Genomic DNA, 13,192 nt, shown 5'->3' with positions numbered 1-13,192 from the left:
CTTCTCCAGCGACTGCCTAGATGTAAACATCAGACTGAAGCATCAAGGAAGGGACCTTGCATCAGAAAAGGATAAATGACTCGGGTCAGGCTCTGCTAGCACAAGTTTTGGGACAGGTAGGAGCTCTGCTCTTGAACGTACTTTCTCTCCTTTCCAGATGAAGCTCGGCTTGTCTCTGTCTGAATCAGAAGAACTGCTGGCATTTCCATCTTGTGGGAAGCCTGGAATTCTTCTGTATCTTCTTGGTGTCCTTGTTTAGAAAGGGATTGATTCAGCCCAAGGAATGATGGACCTCCTGATTCTGCTCCTGATGCTTCTGATGCTGCCGGTGTTCCAGCCAGTCTCTGGAAAGCTTAGGAGGAAGTGCCCGATGAATTTGGAGCACCGGGATGGAAAAAATCCACCAAGCTATTACAGGCCAGGAGACCATCTCATTAGCATGGTCACCACGGCAACATTAAGCTCAAATATAATGTTGCCTTTCAACATGGCTCCTTCTACTCAGTCTGATGGGTAAGTCATTCAGGATGATGGATTTGCATTCCTTCCATTTTCAGATGTAATATTCTCCTTTTTTCCTCCTTATTTCACTTACTCCTATATGGAAGGACCCACCTAATTTCCTGGAACAGACTCAAATCCAAAGATGGAGAAACAGCTAAAAGAACTCCAGATTATTTCTTCCTCCCCATCCAGTCCTGAGTTCATCTGATTGAAAACTGACTTTTGTTTAAAGTAACTATTGAAAAGGTTGCAATTTCCTATGTCAAGCCCATCCCTGGAAGCTTTCAAGAAGAGACTGAACTGCCATCTGTTAGGAATGGTGTAGGGTCTGCTTGGGCGGAGGCTAGGGGGCTGGACTAGATGACCTACAAGGTCCCTTCCAACTCTCTTAATCTGTATCTGTATCTATCTATAAATGCTCATTGGATGGTATAATTTTTGCCACTAGTTGTGGATCAGTATTGGCTTAAAATTCAATAGGGTTGTGTGACAAAGAGTAAATACATTAAACAATATCATCTTATTGTTTTCGATGGTAGTGTTGATAATATGAATATTTTTCCACAGGTGGGCACCTTCAGGTAGGTTATCTCCTGATAAGTTTAGAATTGTCCGGTTCATTTTTGCCATTCACGTAGCTAACAAGAATCCACAGCTCCTGCACAATCTCACACTTGGCTACAACATCCATGACAACTCGCTGAACTCACTTGCCACTTCAGATGCTTTGCTGGACATGCTCTCTACTGGAGAAGCCAATGTCCCCAACTACAGCTGTGGGAAGAAGGATGGTCTTTTGACTCTTCTCGATGCAGCAAGAAGGGACATCTCCATCCAGATGTCAACTTTAGGAGGCACCTACAAAGTCTCACAGGTTTGTGTGTGTGTGTGTGTGTGTGTGTGTGTGTGTTTCTGTATCTGGTAAAGTGAGTGCAGACTTGGTTGGTGATCAATATATCCACTTGCATCTTCTCCATGGAATTCAGGAGCTGTTTTTCACCATAGCCATTGTAGGTCTCATGGCTGGTGATTGGGATCCATATTGAGAAGGAGGCAACCATCAAAGCAGCCATATCTTCTCATGTCACCATCTTCATGGCTTGGGTGGATTCTGCTGGACACTTGTAGCAAATAGGACCAAAGCTCACGAAGGGTGCATACTTGTACCATTATTATTCAGTCTAGACATGAATGACTTACCAGGACTCATAAAGGACCCTCCGGTACACATGCCTAAGACACTAGATACATATATTATCATCTTGTTATAAACTGAGAATGGTATTATTATTATTCTTATTATACCTATCATAAAGGAGAATATTTGTAGCTCGGGGTTGACATGAGGGGTCCTTGGTGCTCTCTGAACTTGCTTGTTTTCTTGCAGATGTTTCTTTACCCAAACTAGGAAACATCATCAGTGCTAGTGATGATGATGATGATGATGGTTAGCACTGATGATGTTAGCCAGTTTGGGTCATGAAACGTCTGGAAGAAAACAAGCAATTTCAGAGAGCACCAAGGGCTCCCTCAAGTTGGGTTCCATAGGCTGTAAAGAAGACTTGGCTCCAACTCTCATAATAAGTATCTGATTCTTAATAAATCAAAGTCAAAAGTTATGAATTTTAAAAATGACATCATATCCATAGAGGGCTATTCAGTGGTGAGCCATAGAGCAAGTAACACCTTTCCTTATCTAGAGGTAGCTTTCTTGGAGACTGGATCTTTGCTCACTCTACATCAAAAGAGCCCAGAGCAAGGACATAAGTTAATCTACTACTTAAATTTAAGCTATCCAACTTCCTTAGCCCCATTTATTAAAGTATATAATGCCGAGATTAGAACACAATAGAGTAACAGAGTTAGAGGGACCTTGAAGGTCTTCTAGTCCAACCCCCTGCTTAGGCACGAAACCCTATAGCATTTCAGACAAATGGTTATCCAACATCTTCTTAGAAACTTCCAGTGTTGGAGCATTCACAACTTCTGGAGGGAAGTGGTTCCGCTGATTAATCGTTCTAACTGTCAGGAAATTTCTCCTTAGTTCTAGGTTGCTTCTCTCCTTACATTACCCCTAAACTCTTATATGGAGCTGTGATTTGAAGTTTTAAGACATATATCATCACTAAAATAATAACATCATCTAAGAAGGATAAAAGTTCTTCCACCCTCAGGGCTTAATTGGGAATTTATACAACTTTTCCCCTGTCTAAAATTGGGGCATACAATTGTTGATATAAAATTAAGCTGTAGAAACTGAGATTTCCAAAATTCTGTCTTTTTTAACAGACAAATGTTCCGTTAAAAGACAAATATTTAAATGCAAAAGTGCCTTCGGGCGATATTTATTTTAGTGAGAATGTGCTGGAAACAATCATTAAATATAGAAGATTTAACCAAGTCCCAATGAACTTGTCTTTCTGGAGCTCCAGAGAGAGACTAACACACTCATCCTTTCAATCTCAATTATATAAGAAAGAAAACTTTCAGAAGCTTGGACTGCACATTATAAAAACAACCTATTGTGATCCTTATATTAAAACAACTCATTTCCTATGCTATGAGAATTCAAAAATTATATATAATACGGCATTTTATTGGAACAAAACAGTTCACCTAAAATCTGTATATCTGCGTCTGATTGTGGGAAATTATAAAGGTGATACAGAAGTATGATTTTCATTCTTTATTTGTGTACTTGTTTCCTTAATTTTTTTATTCTATGCTTATATATTGTGTTCTTAATGTTCTGTGTTTTATATTCTGTATTTTTGTAGGCCTCATGACTAATCAACAATAAATTATTCTAACAAGTTCAAGGGAATGAAGTTGGATTTATTAAAAGCTAATGTTTTGGACTTGATCTGAACCCAAATATAAGCATTCTTTGTTGTCTTTTCAGATCAGTTATCTAACTGCTTCAGAGGCTCTGAGTGATAAAAGTCAATTCCCTTTTTACCACCGGATGCTCCCCAAAGGAGGGTTCCAGGACTCAGCAATTGTCCATCTGCTTCTCCATTTCAGATGGACCTTGATTGGCCTCTTTGCTTCAGACACAGAGAAGGGAGAGAATTTCATGAGGATTTTGACTCCTATGCTTGTCAGGAATGGAATTTGTGTGGTTATATCACAACGAATCTCAATGACTAGACATCCGGCACCCTTCAGAGAAGCCCTCTCTAAGTGGAGACAAGTCAATGTCTTTGTTCACTTCTTAGAATACGTTTCCATTTCAGACGGAATCCTTCCTTTCCAGTTAATCCTTGAAGGTTTGCCAGGACCCATTGAAGGGAAAGTCTGGATCACCACAAATTTGGGAACATATTCATTGAAAAAATACGGACGTCTCAAACATGTTCATAGTATTTGGTCTTTTTGTTTTCAGGAGAAACAATGGCCAAAAGAGGATGCGTTTGAACCCCACTTCTTTGTAGATGTCCAGTTTGAAGATCAGTATTTTCACTGTTCTTTTTCAAACCGTGTCTCTTCTTTCAATGGTCGGAGAAGATGCACCCAGAAAGCACCAATGGAGACCCAGCAGGGAAGGAACACTTTACGGATCAAAAATAACAAACATATTTACAGTATCGTTAAGACTCTGGCGCATGCCTTGAATGCTGCATATTCCTCCAGATACAGGAGGAGAAGGAAGGAGGGTGAAGAGAGTTTGGGAGCTCCAAGGCTGCAACCATGGCAGGTATGGGGTCGGGGTGGGTTTCACTTACCTTTGCTACCAGTTTGCTTGCTCACACGCGCTCACTTTCCTTGTGCATGCGCCAGTTCTGCACACGTTTCTGGACTTCTGGAACTTCCAGGAGACCTCTTTTTTGCCCTCCCCAGGCTCCAGAGGCTTCGGAAGGGCAAAAATGCCCCCCCGGGCTCTGGAGGCCAGAAATGGGCCCATTTTTGACTTCCAGAACTTCCAGGAGGCCCTTTTTTTGCCCTCCCAGAGCCTCCGCGCAGGTCCTGCACTTACCTGGCATCCAAAACAGGCTCTGTGGAGACTCCTGGGAGGGGAGGGGTGGGCGGGGCCAGCCACTCCTTGCAACTACCGGTTCGGTGAACCAGATATAAAATTAGCATCTGCTTTGCCCAAACTGGTCTGAACTGGCTGAATCTCTCTCCTTGATCAGTTTCCATCCATTATTCCTTGTCTGGCCTTCAGGTGCCTTGGAAAATAGCTTGATTCCCTTCTCTCTGTGGTAGCCCCTCAAATATTGGAAGATGTTATCATGTCTCCCCTGGTCCTTCTCCTCACTAGACCAGTCATGCCCAGTTCCTGCAACCATTCTTCATATGTTTTAGTCTCCAGTGCCCTAATCTCAGTTCTGTTTGAGAAGAAGTCCAATGGAGAAGAACGAGAACTATCTCAACCTAATTATGCTACAAAAGTCCAACACCTTTGGCCAATCTAATTGACTAGGGCTTAATATTCCAAATAAGCTACACCATGGTAGATAAATACTAAGACGACGGTGAGAGGGCCAGCAGCGGCCGTGTCAATGGCGGCTGTGACGAAGGTTGTGGGGATGGCGGTTAGAGCCAGGGCGGCTACCTAAAGACCTTGTAGACTGAATGAGATGGCGTGGGATACTTGGCAGTCTTCAAACAGGATTTTTCTGGACGGCTGAAGGGTGCTTGGCCCTTAGGGGGAAGGGCTGCCCCTGTGTGGACCCAGAGACCTCCATGGTGAGCTGGAGGGGGCAGAGTTGGGGAGCATTGTCATCAATTGGAAGTTCTGAGGGGCTGAGGGGCTGAGGGGGTCCGGAAAATGACTATGGACACTTTGCTGCTTATACTCCCCCCTCCTTCCTCTCTTTTGATCAAGTTTAGGCCTATTAGGCCTTATTATGGTCATAGGTACCCCGCCTATCCTGGCCTGCTGAGTTACTCCTACTTCCCCCAATTCCATCATGTCCTCTCTGAATTTCCGCCGCTGCAAATTTCTTCCTGAACTAATTCCTGCCCATGAGCTGGAGGATTAGGTTTTTTGGACTCTCCTAACCCGTATGGGGGAATGGGATCTGAGGACACAAGTCCGGAGGGAGTCGGTGTATGGCTGCCCTTCACTACCAGTTTCCATCAATTTTAAGTATTTCAACTGGTTGGCCTTCGTGAGAGGACGGTTGGGCCAAGAAATTTCTGGGTGTCAAGTGGCATGTATCTCCCCTCCACTGCTGTGAGAGAGCAATAGAATCCGGTTGCTTGTGCCATGGATTGGAACTTTTCCCCTGTGGATTTATAACATCATGGTGGTCCCCTGACCACGGACTATTTTTACCCTAATGATCAGATGTACTCAGTGTCTGAGCTCCTTGCCCTGCGAGACTCTCCCCTCTCACAGGTTTGGCCCTCCACTCTATCGAGGGCCTATCTTGATGACGGATTTTGGAATCCTGAGAGATGGCATGTTGCAAGGAGGGGGCTGTGGAATTTTTTGGGGAAGTTTTTTAACAAGATTTTAAAGGGTTCTGGGAGGGGGGTGGGTTGTGTGGGTATGGGAGAGAACCCACGGGGGAGGGGGCCTGGTCCGGCTGAGGAGCGCAGCACGGGAGGTGCGGGAATCAGGGTCAAGGAGGGGGTTAGAGCTCATGTTGTTGATGGACATTATATCAGTACTGTGGGTGGGAGGGGCAGATATAGCGGGAGCAGGGGGCCATATCATGTTATGGGAGTGCACACTCGCTGTCTTCGAGCGGTGGCGCGCTCCGGCCTCCAATGCTCCTCTTGTTCCCCAGGTTGCACAGGCCCTCAGGCCCTGGGCCTTCGGCTGATGCTATGCAATGTCAGGTCCGTGGTAAATAAAGCCCCCTTCATTTGTGATCTAGTTCAGGAGGGGGGAGCGGACCTGGCGGGTATTATGGAGACCTGGTTGGGCCAGGAGGGGGGAATCCCCCTCGCTGAAATGTGCCCACCCGATTTTCATGCATTTCATCAGCAGAGGTCACAGAGGAGGGGCGGGGGGGCAGTTGTTATTAAAAAGGATCTTGGTCCGAGGGAGGCCACTGTTCCTCAGACGGCCGGATGTCAGTCCCTCCTTGTGAAGTGGGGTCATGGGGCGCAGATGGGCTTGCTGGTTACATATCTGGCTCCCTGCCACATGGCGGCGGCCCTGCCTGAGCTGCTCAATGTCATAGCCGCGGTGGTGGTTGATACCCCTAGGCTTATGGTCATGGGGGATTTCAACCTGCCATCCGTTGGTGAGGCATCTGAGATGGCTCGGGAGTTCATGGCTTCCATGACGGCCATGGACTTGACCCAGTTAGTTCATGGCCCTACTCACACGGGGGGAAACACGCTGGACCTGGTTTTTGTCTCTGGTCAGTGGTTGAGTGATCTTGAGATAGGGGATATAGTGACCGAGCCCTTGTCATGGTTGAATCACTCCCTCCTTCGCTTAGACCTTCGAACCACCACACCCCGCTGCAGGGAGGCGGAACTGATTAGGTGGTTCCGCCCCAGGTGACTGATGGATCCGGATAGGTTCCAGACAGAGCTTGGGCCATTTCCTGAGGCTCTGGCTCACGGCTCGACTGAAGACCTAGTGGCCGCCTGGGATAGGGCGGCCGCTGGAGCTTTGGACCGGGTCATGCCTTTGCGGCCTCTGATCCAGCGCCAGTCTCACCTGGCTCCTTGGTTTATCGAGGAGCTGAGGGAGATGAAGTGCTGGAAAAGATGCCTGGAGAGCAGTTGGAGGGCCAGCCATTCTGAATCCGACCAAACACTGGTAAGGTCTTATATTAAGACCTACCTGGTGGAGATAAAAGCGGCAAAATGTAATTATTTTTCCACTCTTATTGCATCATCAGATAATCGCCCGGCTGCCCTGTTTAGGCAGGAAGCGCAGGAGGACCCCTTGGAGGGTAGAGCAGGAAATGGCCCAAGCTCTGTCTGGAACCTATCCGGATCCATCAGTCACCTGGGGCAGAACCACCTAATCAGTTCCGCCTCCCTGCAGCGGGGGTGTGGCGGTTCGAAGGTCTAAGCGAAGGAGGGAGTGATTCAACCATGACAAGGGCTCGGTCACTATATCCCCTATCTCAAGATCACTCAACCACTGACCAGAGACAAAAACCAGGTCCAGCGTGTTTCCCCCCGTGTGAGTAGGGCCATGAACTAACTGGGTCAAGTCCATGGCCGTCATGGAAGCCATGAACTCCCGAGCCATCTCAGATGCCTCACCAACGGATGGCAGGTTGAAATCCCCCATGAATAATCCTCTGGAGCCAGCCTCGCGTAACCTCTCGGGAGGCCAGCACCAACCAGGAGGGACACGGGTCCAATAAACATGTGACCGCGCTCAGTCTACCCAGTATCCTGTCCACATCTTTGGGAATCACAGAATCAAACTCTTCCCAGGTAATATTCTCAAGACCTGCCTCCATCATCCCCCCTGAATCTACCAAGTCAGAGTCCAGATTTTCCCGAATCTGAGCGATTTTGTCATACATATACGGATCTGGATGGGGAGAAACAGACTCAGACTCAACCCATCCAAGACCGAGTGGCTGTGGTTTCCGACATCCCGATATAGTCACTTGGTGCCATCACTGACTATTGGGGGCGAGTTGTTGGCCCCCACGGAGAGGGCTCACAACTTGGGTGTCCTCCTGGACTCCTGGCTGTCTTTAGAAGAGGATTTGATGGCTGTGGCTGGGAGGACTTTTTATCAGGTTCGCCTGATCCACCAGTTGTGTCCCTTTCTGGATTGGGATTCATTATGCACGGTCACTCATGGCCTCGTCACTTCCCGCCTGCACTACTGTAATGCTCTCTACATGGGGCTCCCCTTGAGGAGCACCCGGAGGCTCCAACTGGTCCAGAATGCGGCCGTGCGGTCCCATGTGACTCCCCTCCTGTGCGAGCTGCACTGGCTCCCGGTGGTCTTCCGGCTGCACTTCAAGGTTCTGGTTACCTCCTTTAGAGCGCTCCATGGCTTAGGACCGGGGTACCTACGAGACTGCCTTCTGCCACCAATAGCCTCCCACCGACCAGTACGCTCCCATAGAGAGGGTCTTCTCAGAGTGCCGTCGGTCAAACAATGTCAACTGGCGGCCCCCAGGGGGAGAGCTTTCTCTGTGGGGGCACCTGCCATCTGGAAGAGCTCTCCCCAGAGATACGGAGGATCCCAGATCTGAGCACTTTCCGCCGTGCCCTCAAAACATTCCTATTCCAGCAGGCTGGTCTGGCCTAACCTCCCTTTTTAATTGCTTTTTAATTGGTTTTATAATTGGGGTGTTTTAAATCTGGCCAAAGTATTTAATGTACTGTAAATGGTTTTTAATGTTTGTATTATGTATATTTTACTTTTTTGGCTGTTCACCGCCCTGAATCCTTCGGGAGTAGGGCAGTATATAAATTTAATTATAAATAAAAAATAAATAAATAAAAATATTTATTAATATTTGGTATTAAACACTGCTAATTTGAAAAGGACGCATGCAGTTTTAAATAAATCCGGGTAGGTATATGGTTGGTGATTAGCATCGTAGAATTTTACCTTTATATATTTAATTGAAACCTTGAGGCCATCTAGTCTAACCACTCCTTTCTGCATGAATCCCAGCCGAAGCTTCTTTGGCCTATATCTGCTCAGTCTTTGCATTAGGACAAGAGGAGACTGAATTTCTCAGGTTCACTGGCTCAGTGCTAAAACTGCTCCTCCTTTTATGACATTTTTCCTCTTATTCAGCCAGAATCTCCTCAGTCTTGTCACTGAGTTCATTTTTCCATATCTATAAACTATGGAATAACAGTAAACAGATAGTGCTTAATCTTCTGTGTATCATTTTTTTTTAGTAATTGGAAGAGTGCACTATCCTCTTCAACAAAGACATTGTGTTATTTGAACATGGTGCTTCTAGAAGCATCTTCTGATTTTCAGCTGCCATAAAAATATAGTTCTTTCCCTTGTTGTCTTTCTTCATGGCTAGAGCAGCTCCTTTCATCTCAAGACAGTTTTTCTCCACCTAATTATCACAATTCAGATCTTACGTAAGTAACTTCCTCATCATAACCCTAGGAAGTAATTTGTTAGTACTTCGCTAAAATCAAGTTTTATTACTGCCATCCCTACATTTCATTAAAGAAGTGTAATGACATGTCAGAATGATCTTGAGGAATGATGGGGAAGATTTCCTGGGAGCAACCAGATAAGAGGGGGCAGCTAACAGCTGAATAACAGGCAAAAAAAAAAAAAAAGGAATTCAAAAATTATCATCCCTAACTTTTCAGGCAATCAAAACTGATGGTGGGAGATTTGTACTTTCAGATTTGTAAGATTCCGTTGATCTGGCTTTACAATAAGGTAGAATTAGCTTATTAGGATGTGTTTTTTTCTGTCAACTATCAGAGAGAAAATTAAATTGGCAACTTTCTTCTTGACAAATCCCTGCTTTCTTGTAATCACCCTGTTGTTTTCAGGGAGTGTATACATAATCTCTTTGTTAATTTATTTGTGAGCTGCTCAAGAATGTTCCATATAATTGACAAACTTTGTCAATTATTTATTTTCTCAATCTATATTTTTTCAATATGTGGTTGACAAATGTTGTTGAACCTTTTTTAACTTTTGAAGATAGTGGTAACACTTTTCCCCCCGACCAAGCCTATTTGCAACTTAGACAACTGTTGAAGAAAGATTCAAATGTTAAAACACCACATGGGATAAAAAGAAAAAAAAGAAGGGTTCTATTTTTAAAACATGGGAATGAATTCATTCCAGTTCTACCCCTTCCTTGAGAAGAATGAATTTTGGAATTTTTCCCACTTTAAACTCTACTTGGACCAAAACGGAGACGTAACAGCAGATCTGGACTTTGGGTGCTTGTTGATTCTCTCCGAGGAGGATCCCATCCAACTGCAACTTGGGAGCATTGAAAGACAGAGAGTAATTATCAACCAAGATGCTCTGTCAAGGCTAAAGTCGCTCAACAAGGTAGGGAAAATATTGGAGACTTTTCTCCGGCTTCCAAAGCCCTAGAACCCATTTCAAGTGGGCTAATCCTAGTCACCAAAATGGAGAATTGAATGTGGGGAGTGGTACTCTTCTAATTTTATTAGGTGGCTTAGAAAGCTTCAGTGCTATTGATCAAGGTGTCCTTCAGATGCTCTAGTATGGAACACTGTTTTCAGCTGATCCAGCCATCTCCAACATGGGACGCTGGGTGACTAAACTTTATGACGTAGATCATGGCCCTTTTGTCTCCCCTCTGCAATTTAGTATCCTGCTGAACAGAACTTTCCTTCTTCATCACTGCATTGTTCTACTTATTTTTTTAAAAAAAATCTAATAAAATAAAAATTAATAAACCGTCTAGAATAAATTTTATTATAGAATTTAAGGGATAGACCATCATCCTTGAAAATCATGGCTATAGGAAGAACGGAGGAATCCATATTAATAGGGCCATAGGAGGAAGCCAATAGTTGTCTGTTGCTGAACATTTAAATCTTTTCTCAGTTCCATCACTCCAGACTTTATCAGGTAGAAAAGACCTTTAGGATAGGATAGGATAGGATAGGATAGGATAGGATAGGATAGGATAGGATAGGATAGGATAGGATAGGATAGGATAGGATATAGGATTATAGAATGGAATAGAATTATGGAATGGAATTGGATTGAATGGAATGGAATAAATTGTCACTGATAGGGAGTGGGAAGTCAGGTGATATTTCGTATTTATTTAACCATAGCCTACTTACTTCCCTAAGGTTTATGTCTACCTCTGTTTTCCATGGATGGTGAGTTCTGAGGTTTTACTTTTGGCATTCCTTCTTTTCTGCTTAGTCCCTGCCTCAGTCCAAATGTGTGGAAAGTTGCCATCCTGGATTTGTCAAGAGGGCTCGAGAAGGAGAGCCAGTTTGCTGCTACGACTGCGTTCCTTGTCCAGAGGGGACCTTCTCCACTCAGGAAGGTGAGTGACACCAAAGAAAAAGACAGAGAATGGATTCATCCAGACTAGAGCATTTTCATGGAAGTCCAAGTTAAAAGTTTGAAGCTTGTTTATTTTCAAATTGCACAATTTCTTATCTAAGGGATGACAAACATGAAGGGGAGGCTGGGAACAGAGAGGAGGGTTTGACAGATTGCACCAGCTTCACTACTCTCAGAGAAAATCTCTCTTCTGGTTTTCAATTGGGAGAGGCGTGCTTATAGTTTTTAACCTTTCTGGGAAGATCTGAGTTTCTTGAAACTTGAGGAATTGTTTTGGGTCCATCTCCCGGAAGGATTATTGCAATGCATGGTCTATGAAGATTCTCAATCGTCCATTTTTGGGATTGCAATGCATTTTATATGGCTCCCCCCTTGAGGATCACTGAGAAGATGTTGCTGGTCCACAATGAGATGGTGAGGACATCTCATGACAAATAAATTATTGCTGCTCCCAAGATTCGTTCTTGATTATTTGCAGGACTGGCTTTCCCTGCCAGCAAACTAGATTCCAAAAGTTAGCCTCTTCTGAGTCCTGTATATTAAGAAGTGCCATGTGGAGGACTCAGGAAGTGTGTCTAGAAAGAATAACTGATTTATTATTTACCTGTAATAATGTGGGTTTCTATGAAGATTCTCCACATTACACAGGAAATCATCCTAGGACATTCCCCAATTCAATAAACAATTAGAAATATTATTTTTTTAAGAAAATGATATTCTTTTTATGAACCTTCTGTGGAGAAGATGGTAAGAAATGCATCTTGTCCCATGAATGTATTTCTTTAAAGGTGAAAGGATAATATGTTAAAAAAAATTTTTTTTTGTTTTGTTTTCTCAGATACAGAAAAATGCACCAAGTGTCCGGAGGATAAATATCCAAATGGGGATCAAGTCCAATGTATCCCCAAATTTATAACCTTCCTGTCTTATGAAGAACATCTGGGCAACATCCTGGTGTCATTTGCTCTATTCTTTTCCCTAACCACAGGCTTTGTCTTACTCATCTTCATTAAATACCGGAAAACTCCCCTTGTCAAAGCCAACAACCGGGACCTCTCCTACATCCTCCTGGTCTCCCTCCTGCTTTGCTTCTTGTCTAATTTTCTCTTCATTGGTCAGCCAAGGAAAGCCACCTGCCTTCTCCGACAGACGGTTTTCAGCATCATCTTCTCAGTAGCTATTTCTTCTCTCTTGGCCAAAACCATCACGGTGGTGCTGGCTTTCCTGGCCACAAAACCAGGAAACCGAGTGAAGAGATGGTTGGGGAAGAGCTTGGCCAACTCCATCATCCTTTCTTCTTCTGCTGTCCAAATTATCATCTGCTCCATCTGGTTGGGAGTTTCTCCCCCCTTCCCTGACTCTGACTTCCACTCCCAGCCTGGAGAGATCATCCTGCAATGCAACGAAGGGGCCGTTGTCATGTTCTACGTCACCCTCAGCTACATGGGCTTCCTGGCTGCCATCTGCTTCACAGTGGCTTTCCTGGCCAGGAACCTGCCTGGGGCCTTCAACGAAGCCAAGCTGATCACCTTCAGCATGCTGGTCTTCTGCAGTGTCTGGGTGACTTTTTTGCCCACCTACCTGAGCACCAAAGGGAAATCCATGGTGGCTGTGCAGGTCTTCTCCATCCTGGCCTCCAGTGCTGGTCTGCTTGGTTGCGTCTTCATCCCCAAGTGCTTCATTATTATTCTGAGGCCAGACCTGAATACAAAGGAGCAACTAACGACAAGGAGAAATATAGCTATGTGA

At 44.7% G+C, this 13,192-nt stretch overlaps 1 protein-coding gene across 1 annotated transcript; it reads left to right on the top strand.

Annotated features, from left to right (window-relative positions):
• Positions 1 to 286: 286 nt before the first annotated feature.
• On the top strand, positions 287 to 13,192 carry LOC139313901 (vomeronasal type-2 receptor 26-like). The gene is made up of 4 exons (XM_070939381.1): positions 287 to 513; positions 1,072 to 1,378; positions 11,297 to 11,423; positions 12,282 to 13,192. Exons 1-4 carry the CDS (start codon positions 287 to 289, stop codon positions 13,190 to 13,192), a joined length of 1,572 nt encoding a protein of 523 aa, XP_070795482.1.

The sequence above is a fragment of the Pituophis catenifer genome, unplaced genomic scaffold (genome assembly GCF_029215685.1).
Source record: "Pituophis catenifer annectens isolate HBS135680 unplaced genomic scaffold, rPitCat1.0.hap2 SCAF_1, whole genome shotgun sequence".
Classification (NCBI taxonomy): domain Eukaryota; kingdom Metazoa; phylum Chordata; class Lepidosauria; order Squamata; family Colubridae; genus Pituophis; species Pituophis catenifer.
This window is presented reverse-complemented; position numbering and strand designations above follow the sequence as displayed.

Coding starts and splice junctions, on each gene's coding strand:
- LOC139313901 (XM_070939381.1), top strand. CDS start 287: ATGGACCTCCTGATTCTGCTCCTGATGCTTCTGATGCTGCCGGTGTTC. Junction 1,379..11,296: donor GCACCTACAAAGTCTCACAG/GTTTGTGTGTGT, acceptor TTTTCTGCTTAG/TCCCTGCCTCAGTCCAAATG. Junction 11,424..12,281: donor GACCTTCTCCACTCAGGAAG/GTGAGTGACACC, acceptor TTGTTTTCTCAG/ATACAGAAAAATGCACCAAG.